At 38.5% G+C, this 15,298-nt stretch overlaps 1 protein-coding gene across 5 annotated transcripts in view; it reads left to right on the forward strand.

Annotated features, from left to right (window-relative positions):
- Positions 1-8,856, forward strand: part of EED (embryonic ectoderm development) — a 30,997-nt gene extending 22,141 nt beyond the window's left edge. For all 5 annotated transcript variants that reach the window (XR_015157907.1, XM_086384714.1, XM_086384715.1 and 2 more), the window contains 3 exons: positions 7,273-7,431; positions 8,177-8,250; positions 8,522-8,856. Coding sequence is in view for 4 of the 5 variants with exons in the window: in XM_086384714.1 (XP_086240840.1) it covers positions 7,273-7,431; positions 8,177-8,250; positions 8,522-8,648 (360 nt within the window). In the remaining variant the exon portion in view is untranslated. The remainder of the gene's footprint in view (positions 1-7,272; positions 7,432-8,176; positions 8,251-8,521) is intronic.
- Positions 8,857-15,298: the final 6,442 nt, after the last annotated feature.

Below are 15,298 nucleotides of genomic sequence, written 5' to 3' on the forward strand. Positions count from 1 at the left end.
ATGGTATTTCTGATTTCCATCTCTTTGTGTTCATCGCTAATATATAGAAATAAATTTATTTTTGTGTATTAATCTTGAGTCCTATCTATTTTAACTACTTACAGTTCAAGAAGGGTGGTTTGAGGGGTTTTTTTTTTTTTTTGGCTAATTACTTGGGATTTTCTACATAAATCATTTCATCTCTAAATAAGGACAGTTTTTGTATATTCCTTTCTGAACTGAATTTTTAAAGAACTTTCCACTTCTTGTCTCATTTAACTGACATGATTCTGGCACTACATTGAATAGCAGTGTTAAGTCATTAATGACTGGGGAATTTTTGCAGAAACTAACTCCTGTGGCCGGTGATATTTATTTTGACTGGTCAAAAATTAGTTCTGTTATTTCACTAACACTGTACAGGTACCTGTGGTCAGTTACACCTTACATACCTATAATTCCTCCAATTTTTGTGAAATGTTGTCTTCAATCCACTCTTGTGTAGAAGTACAGGAGCAGTCTCCAGCACTGTTGCATTTTCACTTTGTATCAGAATCTATCACTAAGATTTTTTGTTGGTCTGATATTCACATCATCTGAATTAGAACTATATTCTGGAAGAACTATCATCTTCTGAGACACTAGTATATATGTCACTTAGACATAGAACGTATCCGCATTAAATTCACTGAAAAATTCTTCCTCAAAATTTCATGACATGTCACTTCTGAAAATTTTATGTTTATAATATACACAGAGTTGGAACAAAATGTAAGTGATAATGATAGTCATAAGTTGTATGATGAACCCTTGGTGCAGTTTTAGCTCTAACAGCTTCACATGGTGATATTGATTGTATCACTCTAAAAACATTGATAACATCTCCAGTCAATAGCATTCAGGTAACAAAAGATATATTAATATGTCTCTGGTCAGTAATGTGTTAAGAGCAGACTTCCTAGGCTTGTTTCTGATGTTAAAGGGGTAAAGAATTCAGTCTTTTGCAATTACACATATCAGCTGTATGATTCTTTTTTAGTACTTATTTTTGGGCTGTGTCAGGTCTTAGTAGCGGCACTCGGGACCTTCGTCACCTCATTCAGGATCTTTCCTTGTACCACATAGGTTCTTGGTTGTGGTGCGCGGGCATAGTTGCCCTGCGGCCTGTGGGATTTTAGTTCCCCCCGCCAGTGATCAAACCACTGTCCCCTGTATTGCCAGACACTCTAGACCACCATGAAAGTCCTAGCTGTATGATTTTTGTAGATGTTCTATATCCAGTTGAGAGTTGTTCTTTTTCCTAATTTTTTCAGAGTTTTATCATGAATAGGTGTTGAAGTTTGTCAAATGCTTTTTCAGCGTCAATTGATATGATCATTGTTTTTTCTATTTTAGCCTATTAATGCAATGAAATAAGTTTACTTGGTCATGCTGTATAATTCTTTTTATATGTTGCTGAATTCTGTTTGCTAATATTTTGTTAAGAATTTTATGTGTATTAATGATATATAATATTGGTCTGAAGTTTTGTTAGTTGTCTTTGTCTGGTTTTGATATCAATAATACTGGCATTAGGGCCTAAAAATTTTTGAGGAGGAATTTAAAAATTAAAAACTTGATTTCCTTAAAAGTGAAAAGGTTGTTCGAATGAAGTTTCATATTGGGTGAGTTGTGGTAGTTTGTGCTATTTCAGGAATTGATCCATCCCATCTAATAGAAAATTTATGTGTAGAGAGCTGTTTGAGTATTCCCTTATTATCCTTTTGATATCTGCAAGGTCTTTAGTGATAGCCCCTGTTTCATTCCTGAAATCAGTAATTTATGTCTTCTCTTCCGTCAATCTTTTTAGGAGTTTGTCAAAATTATTTTGTTACTTCCTGTCTCCCTTTTTTTAGTTTCCTATGAGTGTATTTTGTTTTTCTGTTTGCTAGTTTTGGGAGCTTAGATTATTTAGTCAAGACTTTTCTAATGTAAGCTTTTGGTGCTATAAATTTCCCAGTCAGCATATGCAGTGTGGTATTTAGTTTTTGGTAGTGGTTTAGTCACTAAGTCATGTCCGACTCTTTGCGACCCCATGGACTGTATGTAGCCTGCCAGGGTCCTCTGTCCATAGGATTTTCCAGGCAAGAGTACTGGAGTGGGTTGCCATTCTCTTCTTCAGGGGATCTTCCCAACCCAGGGATCAAACCTGGGTCTCCTGCAGTGCAGGCAGATTCTTTACTGACTAAGCTACTAGGGAAGCCCATTTAGTTTTTAGGTGTTGGAAAATTTTCATTATCTTTCTCTTACTGATTCTAGTTTGATTCCATTTTGGTCAGTCGGTATATATTCTTTATGATTTTGATTCTTTAAAATTTTTCAGATTTGTTTTATGACCCTGTTTTGGGTATGTTCCATGGGAGCTTGAAAAGAACGTGTTCTATTGTTGGGTGGAGTGTTGTGTAAATGTCAGCTAGATCCTATTGGTTGCTGCTGCTGCTAAGTCGCTTCAGTCCGTCTGACTCTGTGCGGACCCCATAGACGGCAGCCCAACAGGCTTCCCCGTCCCTGGGATTCTCTAGGCAAGAACAGTGGAGTGGGTTGCCATTTCCTTCTCCAAGATCCTATTGGTTGAGTGTGGTTGAATTCTTCTGTTTCTTTGTTGATGTCTGTCTGCTCTTAAGTGCTGAAGTCTTTAACCTTAATCATGAATTTTTCCCTTTCTCCTTCAGTTCTGTGACATATTGCAGGTCTGTTGGTTAGCATATACACATTTAGTATTGCTTTTTCTTGGTAGCTTGACCCTTTTATCATTGTGGAAGGTCCATCTCTATCTCTGGTAGATTTTTTTGCTTTGATGTCTCCTTTTATCTTGTAGTATAGCCGTTCTTTCTTTCCTTTAATTAATGCTTACATGGTATATCTATTTCAAACCCTTTACCTTTAATCTACGTGTATTCTTACATTTAAAGTGAGTTTCTTACAACATACAGTTGGGTCATACTGTTTTTTAATTCACTTTGAGAAACTGTTTTAGCTTGTAAATTTAGACTGTTTATATTTGAGCCTTAAACTTACCAATTGTTACATTGTCTGGCATTTAATTTTTTTTTTCATTTCTCTGGGTTTTCTCCCCTAAATTCCTGTAGGTTATATGCACATATTTTAAAATTCCAATTTGATTTATCTGTACTACCTCTGAGTGTATTTCTTTGTGTAGTTTGTTTTGTTTTTATGTTTGCTCTGAGAGTTGCAGTATATGTATGTGATCATCAGTATATCAGCATTTTACCACTTCAAATGCAGTATAGGAAGCTTATCTCCCACTTTGTCCTGCACTTATAATTGTTTTAAATATTTCCTTTACAATTGAGAACTTTGTTAAATAATATTACAATTTTTGCTTGAACCATCAAGCAGAATTTAAAAACTTGAAGAAAAGGAGAATTTTGTGTTTACTCATTTTGCTTTTTCTGTTCATTCCTCCTTTCTAATATTCCAAGATTCCTTCTTTTATCATTTCCTTTCTGTTCGTAGAACATTCTGTAGCTATTGATTTAGAATGTTGACAGATTCTTTTAGTTTTTCTTAGTTTAGGGATGTCCTCATTTCCGGTTTATTCCTGAAGTGTATAGAGGATTCAGTAAATCCCACAGTTCTTTCTTTAAACATTTGAACACTGTTGTTCCCCCTCTTTCTGGTCTCTGTCATTTGTAATGAGACATCTGCCACCATTGGAATTGGTTTTTCCTTATAGCTTAGGTATTCTTTCTGACTTAACTGCTTTGGGGATTTTTTTTTTTCCTTTATTTTTAGTTTTCAGAAGTTTGACTGTGCTCAGCTTGATATTTATGTCTTTGAGGGATTCATTTACTGTCTTGAATCTTGGATCTGTAGGTCTTTAGGGGACATAATTCATCCCAAATATGGGGATTTTTCAGCCATTACTCAAATTCTTTTTTATCCCCCTTTTCTCCCCGCTGTCCTCTAATGATACTTTAGATTTTTTGTTTGGTCCCTGAGACTCTGTCATTTAATAAGTCTGTTTTTCTTTTTTCAGTTGGTAACTTCTTTGTTCAAGTCTTGTTCAAATTGGGTAATTTCTGTGTTCTAACTTTAAATTTACTGACTCTCATCTCTCTCCTGCTGGTGAGCCCTTCAGTTGTTCTTTGATTATAGTATTTTTAGTTCTGAAATTTCCACATGGTTCTTACCTTTTCTTTTCTTTGCTGAGACTGTATTCTAAGTGTGTTTGTAATTTCTTATTGAACCATTTTTTTTTCCAGATTTTGAACTTTTAATTTTGTATTAGGGTGAAGCATTTTTAAGATCAGTTCAGTCACTCAGTCGTGTCCGACTCTGCTTTAAAATCCTTGTCAGATAGTTCTAACATCTGTGTCATCTCATTGTTTGTGTCTCTTGTTATCATTTCTCATTAAAGTTGAGATTTTACATTTCTTGGTATGAAAAATGAATTTTGATGGAGATATGGATAATTTGGGTACTGTTAGGAAACTTGGGCTCTTATTTAGCTCTCTTACAGCAGGCTTCCTTTGATAAATTTTCAGCTGTAAAGTGAATGCTGCTTCATGATTGGCAGGTGGCAGGGGACATTCCCCACTTGGTTGACTTAGTGATGTCTCTTTTCTAAGGGGCAAGAGTTTAGGCTTTTCACGGGGACTCTGCTGACACCGCCCTAGCAGGGAGGGGTTTGGAGCCCGCATGACTGCTCCCTGGGTGGTCTCAGCTGACACTGTGGTAGGTGGTTGTGAACGTCCTGGCGCTCTGTTCAGTTCAGTCAGTCAGTTCAGTTGCTCAGTTGTATCCGACTCTTTGCAACCCATGGACTGCAACACGCCAGGCCTCCCTGTCCATCACCAATTCTCTGAGCTCACTCAAACTCATGTCCATTGAGTCAGTGATGCCATCCAACCATCTCACCCTCTGTTGTCCACTTCTCTTGACACTCTGCTGCTGCTGCTGCTAAGTCGCTTCATTCGTGTCCGACTCTGTGTGACCCCATAGATGGCAGCCCAACAGGCTTCCCCGTCCCTGGGATTCTCCAGGCAAGAACACTAGAGTGGGTTGCCATTTCCTTCTCCAGTGCATGAAAGTGAAAAGTGAAAGTGAAGTCGCTCAGTCGTGTCCAACTCTAGCGACCCCATGGACTGCAGCCTACCAGGCTCCTCCGTCCATGGGATTTTCTAGACTCTTTGCTACCTTGCCTCTAATACAACCCCAGCCAGAGAGGAGGAGGAGTCACGTCATTACCATGAGGAGTAGGGAGGAGTCAGCAGGGTATTATGTACTTGAAGTGTTTAGTTACCACCTGTGAGAAGGGATCCCCACTGGGACTGTGCTGGTTGGTATGTGGGCGGGTCCACAGTTTTTTCTGTGGTATTGTTTACCTGAAAATTTTCTCTTATGCTGGGTTGCCACTTTACTGATCCTTTGGAGAGAGTAGGCTTTGGGGGGCTTTGTTTTGTCTTTAGCTTTGTTGAGTCACTACCTTCTCTAGCATGTAGTCTGGGATACAGAAAGGAGGCAAAACCAAGGAACTCAGTGTCCCTCATGTCCCAGGGTCCTTAACCAGTCTGCTTCCTCCCTGCCCTTCAGACTTTTAAGTTGTATTTAGTGAGATGAATAGGGAAAAGTACCTCTACTTCATTGGTTGCTGGAAGCAGATGTAAAAAGGCAGTAGGTCTAGAATTTCTGCTCTTAGAACTTAATCAGATGATAGGAAAAGATATCTGCATTTTAGCTAAGAGGCTGAACTGAGTATTGGTGGTCTCAAATCTGGCTCCACATGAGAACTACTGGGAGGACATTGTAAAAACAGATTCCTAAGCTTCGTCCCCATGTATTCTACATCTGGCACAAGGACCTGCGGATTTGTAATTGTTAGAAACTCTCTGGATGACTTTCAAGTCCAGCCATCCATTAGTGTGGGTAGACTCTTTTTACCTCCCTATGCTTTAGCTCTCTGTGAGGGGACTCTACTGACTAAGGGTCCTTTACCAGTACAGTCAGTAAGAAGCACTTGAAGAGCTATGTTACAGTTCTGCTGCTTTGGCCTCCTCTCTCAGAAATTGTGATTCAGTGGGGTTGGGACCAAGATGTGTTTTAAAGAAAGCTCTACAGGCTGTCAATACAACTGTGCACTTAAAAGAGTCACCAGACTGGGTGCTCTCTAAGGTACTTTACAATAAAGAACTTGTATAATGGATCTGTAACCCTGGGATTTTATATAATCTAAAAAGGGCAGAGAAAAAAAAAACATGTTCTTCACTCCCTAATCTCCCTATGACCCCGCTGTTAAACCATTGAAATGCCAGTGAACCCCACAGGGCTACCATATGTGGTTGTGTGGAATGTGTCCTGTAAAATTCCAGTAAGCATCCTTCACCTCCACCAGGATTTCTCAGTCCTGGGTCTGAGATAATGAGGTCAGACAGTTCTTTTTTGTGGGAGGAGCTGTTCTCTACATGCAGTTTTCAGCATTCTCTGGCCTCTGTTAACTGGAAGCCAGAGACATTGCCAAAGATTCCTTAACTGGCAAACCACTAGCCTACACAGTAATATAAATAGTGCCCTCTGTGTTGCATTTTCTTCTCCCATTGTATTCTCCACCACTCGCTACTAAAGTAGAATGTATGTAAAGATTTCACTGTTGCAGGACAGAGAAGGTGTAACTCAGCCCATTTCACTCCCATCTCCTTACCAGTGTTGGGATATTGAATCACTGCTTTTATTGCCTTTTGTATAATCCGATCTGTAAGGCCCCTTCTATGAATTCATTAGCTTTCCTACAACATCTATTGAGTACCTACCATGTAGTACAGATACTGCAGACAAAGGATTAATAGTTAACTGTATAAAGGGAACCACAGGAGATTGGAACTGCAGGAAATTAGAAGTGAAATAGAGAAAGATGGAATTAGCAGGGGTCATATTGAAGAACCGTGTATTCTAATATGTTTGTAACTTTATCTTTGCTATAAAATACTTAAGTCTCTGTATGCTGAAGTAGTTAAGGCTGAAACTTGGTTTGGAAGAGAAGTTGTGACTTCAAAAATGAATATTCTAGATAGTGTAATGCTTTTGTATTGTTAAAATCTGTTGATAATCTGTAAGTGTAGATACTGATTCTTGCAAATACAAATGAATATGTTTATCATTGGACTCAGTTGAGGGATAACCAGGTTTAAAGAGCTGTGAATTCTGAAATGATAGTTGAGAAAAGCTTTGTTTGTAATGTTTAAAATTCAGTTCTACAATTAACATTTCTTTTTTATCTTGTGTCTTTTTTTTAAGTCTTGTGAAAATGCCATTGTATGCTGGAAACCTGGCAAAATGGAAGATGATATAGATAAAATTAAACCCAGTGAGTCTAATGTGACTATTCTTGGGCGATTTGATTACAGCCAGTGTGACATTTGGTACATGAGGTTTTCTATGGATTTCTGGCAAAAGGTAGCAACATATTTTACATTTTGAAAGTATTTGACTTAAAACCATGCAATTTTAGTTTTCTCTGAGTGCATCTGTGTTCTCTTTCCTCTTTAAGTGTAATCTACCTTGATTTTTTTGTATTGTTTGCTTTGGCCTTTGATGTTATTTATTCTCCCCTTGTGGCTCTGCACACCATCTGCAGTGCTTATTATAGATGAAATTGACAGGTGTCAGTGGTGGCAGTTAGGTGTTTACTTTCCATAACATCTGTTAGTAAGATTTAATGTTTTGGTGATTGGAATTTTCATCTTCTTATATAGAAAACCAGCATGGAAGATAGAGACAAAATATTAGTTATCTAAAATTTTACAGAAGTTTGGTATTATAATTTTATGGTAACAAATTACTTGGTTATTTCTTGCTATATGAAAGCTTTGGAAATTTTCTGTGGCTTTTATTATAGTTCTTTAGAGCAGAATGAAGAATATATGCTAATTGTGTACATTGTATAGTTCTTCAAAAATTTGCAAAATGGTTTAATTTATTCAGGACACCTTTGTGAAGTATTAGTTGCTCTTATCTTCATTTACAAATCAGAAATATAAGATGCAAAGAAATAACCAAGAGCATTGCCACAGGGTGGAGCTGAGATGTTTCTGCAATAAGAAAGATATCTTAGGATTGCTTGAAATCTTTATAGCTTATATTAATAATTTGATAGGTTTTTGTTTTGTTTTTGATGGGTTTTTAAAATATGTTTATACAGATGCTTGCCTTGGGCAATCAGGTTGGCAAACTTTATGTTTGGGATTTAGAAGTAGAAGATCCTCATAAAGCCAAGTAAGTATTTAGAAATTCCTCTTCATAATTTCTGACTTTTCCTTCAGAGTGTTGTCACTATAGAGTAAGTACTTGATACTTACAATGCCATCCTTAACATCATTTGTAACATTTACATTCTCAGCATATTGTAAAGTATTTCTTTTTTATTCTAATAATAGTTGTTTTTCCTGAGTACTTTGGTAGTAAGTTACATTCACTGGTTTTAAGTTTGATACTGACAGCATTGTGTGTGTGTGATATTTAACCTGTTGTCATGTTTTCTCCCTAGATGCACAACGCTGACTCATCACAAATGCGGGGCTGCTATTCGACAAACCAGTTTCAGCAGGGACAGCAGCATTCTTATAGCTGTTTGTGATGATGCCAGCATTTGGCGCTGGGACCGACTGCGATAAAGTACTTTTCCCAATCAAAATTAGCGTGTGTTTTCTGTGTACAATAGAACTAATGTATCCTGCTAGTAAGGGCACATAGAGCATTTAGAGTTGTCTTTCAGCATTCAATCAGGCTGAGCTGAATGTAGTGATGTTTACATTGTTTACACTCTTTGTATTGTCTACTGCTCAGACTCTACTGCTTTTAATAAAAATTTATTTTTGTAAAGCTGTGTGTTACTTTAGTTTGTTTTATTCATTGTGATGCAGTGTTGAAAGTAATAAAATTACACCTTATCTTTTTTCAGTGATGATGATTGTTTTATTTGCCTAATGGAAAAAGTTATAAAACATAGTGATTAAGTATAAGCTCTGGAACTAAACTGAATTTTAATCTTGGCTCTGCCATTAACTGACGTTGGATAATTAAAAGGATCACGTGATTTAATACATGAGAAGCAATTTGAACAGAATTTGACTCACCAAACCCTTATTGGAAATTGTATTCCTGTGGTTTTATGTTTCTTAATGATTTGTTCTATACTAACTTTGTAATAAGCAGTCTATAAGAGTTATATAATATTTTATCTTTACAGTTAGGAAACATTGCCATTTGATTTACAACTTCATCATTAGTAATCTTAGTGGAAATATCATCACAGCAAGGGAGGAGAGGACACAGCAGCTTAAATGCAGTGGGTTGAAAAATGAAGGAAATGGAGAATGTGTTTGTATAGTGAGTTCTTGTCCCCTTTTCTAGAAGAGTATTGGTTAAAACAAACAAGCAAATTGATATCATAGGGTTGAAATACTTAGTGATTTTGTCCCAAACATAGGGTACTTTGGTTATATTTACGGAAAAGAATAGAATTAAAATACAAAGAAGAATAGGATTAAAATACAAAGGCCATAAAAATTCTCCAAAGAGGACCAAGATGACTTACGGAGCATTTAACCAGAAGCAGAAGAAAACCTGAGCAATCATACAGGTAAGGTAGAAGGTGAAATGAAGGGAACAGGGTACAATACAAAAGAATGAATTTTGTCCAGCCCAGTACAGAAGTACTGTACAGTCCAGTACAGGAGTCTTTGTCTACATCTCTGATTATTTCCTTACGCTCATTTGTCAGAATTAATAGGTGAAAGGGCATTTTTGTTAAGGAACCAAGTTCATTTGCTCCAACAGTGTAGGTTTCTGAACTCATGAACCTTTTCTATAAATACATTTCTATTAATATACCACTATTTAATGTCTTCTGGACATGGTAATTGCTTTTTACTATTTGCTGTTACATTTATTAACAGCCCAGTGCAGAAGTCTTTGTCTACTCTGATTATTTCCTTAGGCTCATTTGTCAGAATTAATAGGTGAAAGGGCATTTTTGTTAAGGAACCAAATTCATTTGCTCCAACAGCATAGGTTAGTGCTTCCTGAGATTTTTGTTTTTAGTTCCTTTGTATATCTCTGTAGATGAGAGGTCAGCTAACTTTTTTCTGACCTCTGTAACAGCCAGATGTAAATATTTTAGTACAGTCTCCATGACGTGTACTCAGCTCTGCTGCTGTAGCATGAATGCAGCCTTAGACATTACATAAACGAGGCTCACTGGTGCCAGAAACACTAGTTAACAGAAATAGGCAGTGGGCCATATTCAGCTCACAAGCCATTCATTGTTATGGATGTTAGCTATTAAAACAAGAAACCTCAACGAGGCCCCTAAGGTTGCTAAAAATTGAGGTTAACTAGCTTACGATCAAAGATCACCAGACAGAAAATGAAACAAGCTGCTGTGACAGTTTAAACAATTTGCAATATACTGAGACCACTAAAGATTTCAGAATTATCAGAATACAAAGTCACATTTAAAATCAAATTCTTGTGTCCTCTTCCTTATTTTCCATCAGTTTACCTACTTGGTTTGTTGTATTTCTCCCACTAGGATGTGGACTTTCTGAGAGTAGATGGGTTTTTTCCCCTTCTGTTTCATTTCACTGGTATAACTGCAGTACTTACAACTTGCATTTGGTGGGTGCTCAATAAATACTTGTTAAATGAATGAACATTTAAATAAAAGATGCAGTCACAAAAATAAGCCATAAGAGACTCCCAAGATGGAACAAGAGGAATTGAAAAGTAGAATTTTCTGAAAATGAAAAGTATGATTATTGAGATAAACTCAGTGGATGGGTTAGACAGTAGATTAGACACAACTGGAATAGAGATAAATTAACTGAAAGCCTAATTACTTAGAATGTGGTGTAGTAGAGAATCAAAATGGGGAATACAGAGTTAAAACTGTAGAGGATAAAATGAAAAGATCTAATGACACTTTTAACTGGAGATCCAGGGGGGAAAAAATGAAGGATAAGTAATAGTTTGAGATTATTCTTTTACTTGCTTCCAAATCCTGCAAGCCAGGCTTCAGCAGTACATGAACCGTGAACTTCCAGATGTTCAAGCTGGTTTTAGAAAAGGCAGAGGAACCAGAGATCAAATTGCCAACATCTGCTGGATCATCGAAAAAGCAAGAGAGTTCCAGAAAAACATCTATTTCTGCTTTATTGACTGTGCCAAAGCCTTTGACTGTGTGGATCACAATAAGCTGTGGAAGATGAAATCTTCAAGAGATGGGAATACCAGACCACCTGACCTACCTCTTGAAAAACCTGTATGCAGGTCAGGAAGCAACAGTTAGAACTGGACATGGAACAACAGACTGGTTCCAAATAGGGAGAGGAGTACATCAAGGCTGTATATCGTCACCCTGCTTATTTAGCTTATATGCAGAGTACATCATGAGAAACACTGGGCTGGAAGAAGCACAAGCTGGAATCAAGATTGCCGGGAGAAATATCAACAACCTGAGATATGCAGATGACACCACCCTTATGGCAGAAAGTGAAGAGGAACTAAAAAGCCTCTTGGTGAAAGAGGAGAGTGAAAAAGTTGGCTTAAAGCTCAACATTCAGAAAACGAAGATCATGGCATCTGGTTCCATCACTTCATGGCAAATAGATGGGGAAACAGTGTCAGACTTTATTTTTTGGGGCTCCAAAATCACTGCAGATGATGATTGCAGCCATGAAACTAAAAGAGGCTTACTCCTTGGAAGGAAAGTTATGACCAACCTAGACAGCATATTCAAAAGCAGAGACATTACTTTGCCAGCAAAGGTCCGTCTAGTCAAGGCTATGGTTTTTCCTGTGGTCATGTATGGATGTGAGAGTTGGACTGTGAAGAAAGCTGAGCGCCAAAGAATTGATGCTTTTGAACTGTGGTGTTGGAGAAGACTCTTGTGAGTCCCTTGGACTGCAAGGAGATCCAACCAGTCCATTCTAAAGGAGATCAGTCCTGGGTGTTCTTTGGAAGAAATGATGATAAAGCTGAAACTCCAGTATCTTGGCCACCTCGTGCGAAGAGTTGACTCATTGGAAAAGACTGATTCTGGGAGGGATTGGGGGCAGGAGGAGAAGGGGACGACAGAGGATGAGATGGTTGGATGGCATCACCAACTCGATGGATGTGAGTTTGAGTGAACTCTGGGAGTTGGTGATGGACAGGGAGGCCTGGTGTGCTGCAATTCATGGGGTCGCAAAGAGTTGGGCACAACTGAGCAACTGAACTGAAATGATGATACCTAAGTGCCAAGTGGGCATGTATGATAGAAAAGGAGAGCGCTGTTGGTCCCAACAGCTTCCATACCATCATGTCTCCTGCTTCTACTGCAGTCGTAGCCACTAATGTGCCATCTGCTGAAGTTTCTACCAGACCTGGAACTTCACCCCTATCTGTATCCATGTCCTGAGAAAAGGCTTCCACAGTTAATTTCAAGCTGGATGAGCAGCCAACTGATGCCATATCCCTATTGTAGTTTTTTGGGGTGAGGCAAGGTGCTCACTAGGACAGGTGAGCCTTCTGCAGCATAATTTGAACGACAGGAAGACGAAGTCCCTGTGTGGTTTTGTTTCTTGAACAATGGGATCCAAGGACTGGCATTCCTACACTATGCATCTACCCAGGGCTAGATGCTTGATCTAAACTCCCTCTTTTGTCATTTGCCTCAGGTAGTCAGTCCAACAGTATGAAGAGCCACAAATTCTCCCTTTAATTCCACATTGTGGAGCCCATTTTCTTGCTCAATTACAACTACACTTCCAATAGCAAGGGAAGGTGCACATTTAGCTCACCTGGACCTCCAATCCAAAAAGGAACAAGAAACCCTGTTCAGCGGTGGTGTTAAGCACTGACACTCTCCATGCATGCCAACATTATGCTCACTGCCCCGAGGGAGCCAAGGTCATGACACACGCGTGGGTAAGGGACACGTGATTCTTGTCTATGGAGATGAGAACGAAGTCTTCCCCGAGCCCATTGTGCTTTGGAATCTGTTGTGCTTTGTGGGCCTCACATACCCAGCTCTTTGAAAAGAAATGTGGAATAATCCAAGAGGGACAGCATGCTATTGATCTTGTTTCTAGTCCTGAAGGCAGGGTCAGCTACATAATTTGCAGGGCCTAGTGCAAAATGAAAATGCAAGCCTCTTGTTTAAGCAGCAGGAAAAATGTAAGATGCTGAAATTCTAAGCTTTTCCCCTTCTGTGATTTCTTAACTTGTATTTTTAAAATTTTCAATGCCACTCCAAGTTAAACTTCTATCAACACAAATTTTATTATTCATCTTTATATTATATAGCAACAGTTTTAAGTGCAAACAAAAGCATTTAACTCCTTTGTGGAATCATTGAAATTACACAATTGGTATTTTGTAGCTCATGCATTCATGTGTATTTACTAGTGCAGTGGGAATGTTGGGCAAAAGTAACTCAGCTTTTTATTTCACTTCTTGGTACAATATATTCTACCAACATGCCCTGTGTTTGATGTACTGATGTGTAAGGACAAACTGAAAGGAAGATAAACTGTTGATTGCCCTATCTCCATTTTCTTCAACGTCATAAACTGTGGTGCAAGTAGTTGGCTAATAAGGGCTTCCCAGGTGGTGCAGCGGTAAAGAATCTGCATGACAATGCAGGAGACTCTATCAAGAGAGTCTTGAGTCTCTCTTGAGTTGCAGGTGCAACCCCTCAGTCGGGAAGATCCCCTGAAGAAGGAAATGGCAACTCATTCCTGTATTCTAGCCTGGAAAATTCCATGGACAGAGGAACCTGGAGGGCTACACTTCATGGGGTCGTAAAGAATCAGATGCAACTGAGCACACAGTTGGCTAATGTGAGGAACTGATAAGCAAGAATAGGGTTTCTTGGTTGTTTGACTTTCCTAAAATGTCTTATCTTTGTTGAAAACAAATGTCAAGATGGGACAACAGAGCATCATGCTAAGCATCTTCCTGATCTCAGTGTTCTGCACGACTGCATTGGTCACATGCTCGTGAAGCTGACCCTGCCGGGGGCTGACCTGAAACCCCATGCCTCCCTTTTCCCAGCAGCTCCACATGGTACTGACATCTCTGTTGACAGGTTCTCATTTCTTTTACGAACTATTCAGTCTTGTTACCAGTCTCTTTCTGTTGGTGTCTTTGGTCCATTTAAATAAAATGAATAGGACAGTTATCCATGTCCCTGTGGTCCCACATTTGCCCCAAAGAAAAGCAATTGTGTTTCTTTTAGCAGTAGGAAATCGGGGAGAAGCTGGGAACCATACTGTACTCTGTGGGGAGGAGACCAGAGTCCCAAGAAACGGGTTAAAAAAGGACTAGGTGTATCATTCTACTACCAAGTAATGATTGTAAAGGTTGTTTTTTGTTTGTTTGTTTTTTTAAGCAAATGCCTGAGAAGGGCAGAGGTCTAAAGAATTAATGGTCACCTTGTCCAACATTCTTAAAGAATTAAAGTGTTCACTTGAGGCAAAGGGGACAGTCATTCTGCTTAATCTCATCTTCAAACTAGGATGAGGTAATCTAGGATGTAATTTTTGAACCTAAAAAAAAATATGCTACCCACAGTGAGACACAGCCTATATATAGTATATCCCAATCACACACACATATAAGTTCCATGAGTCAATCACACAAAAGTTCCATTAAATGATACACTTTACATGTATTCTGAAATTTTCTTTTTTTCTTGTAATTTTGTTGAGACTCACTACATTGATTAACCAGCTCGATAATGGATCTCAGTCCACAGTTTGAAACACACTGATCTAGAGGAAATGAGTCTAGACGGCTTTTACAAAGGAGACTGGGAGCAGAACTCACATTTTACAAGCAAAAGTAAAAAAATACTACATGGTCTCTTTAACCACTGAACGTATCTCTAACCCTGTAAAGTTTCTAATTTCCCCTACTTTCATTTATCACCTGTGGGTTTCCCCTGTTGTCATTTTGGAATTGAGCTGGTGGATTTCTGAAGAGATTCTTGGTATTTTGTGGTTAGTTTCTGATGTAGACCAAGACTTCAGATGTAAAAGCAGACTCATTTCACCGTCCTCACTTCAGTCACCCCAGGCTGATGCGAAATGTGTTGGGTGGGCCAAAAAGTTCATGTGGGTTTTTAAGCCACATGGAGAAACCCGAATGAACGTTTTTGGCTAACCTGATAACAAGTTGGTTGATTTCTGTGACATTTTTGTGTGATGAGTTGAGGGAGTGTGCATTTGTGTTTAATTCTAAAACTAATCATGGGTTGTCAGAAAATCCTTGTGAGAAATGT

This window comes from Bos grunniens, chromosome 29, assembly GCF_055505025.1.
Source record: "Bos grunniens cultivar Pamir isolate PY7600 chromosome 29, Bosgru_T2T1.0, whole genome shotgun sequence".
Classification (NCBI taxonomy): Eukaryota; Metazoa; Chordata; class Mammalia; order Artiodactyla; family Bovidae; genus Bos; species Bos grunniens.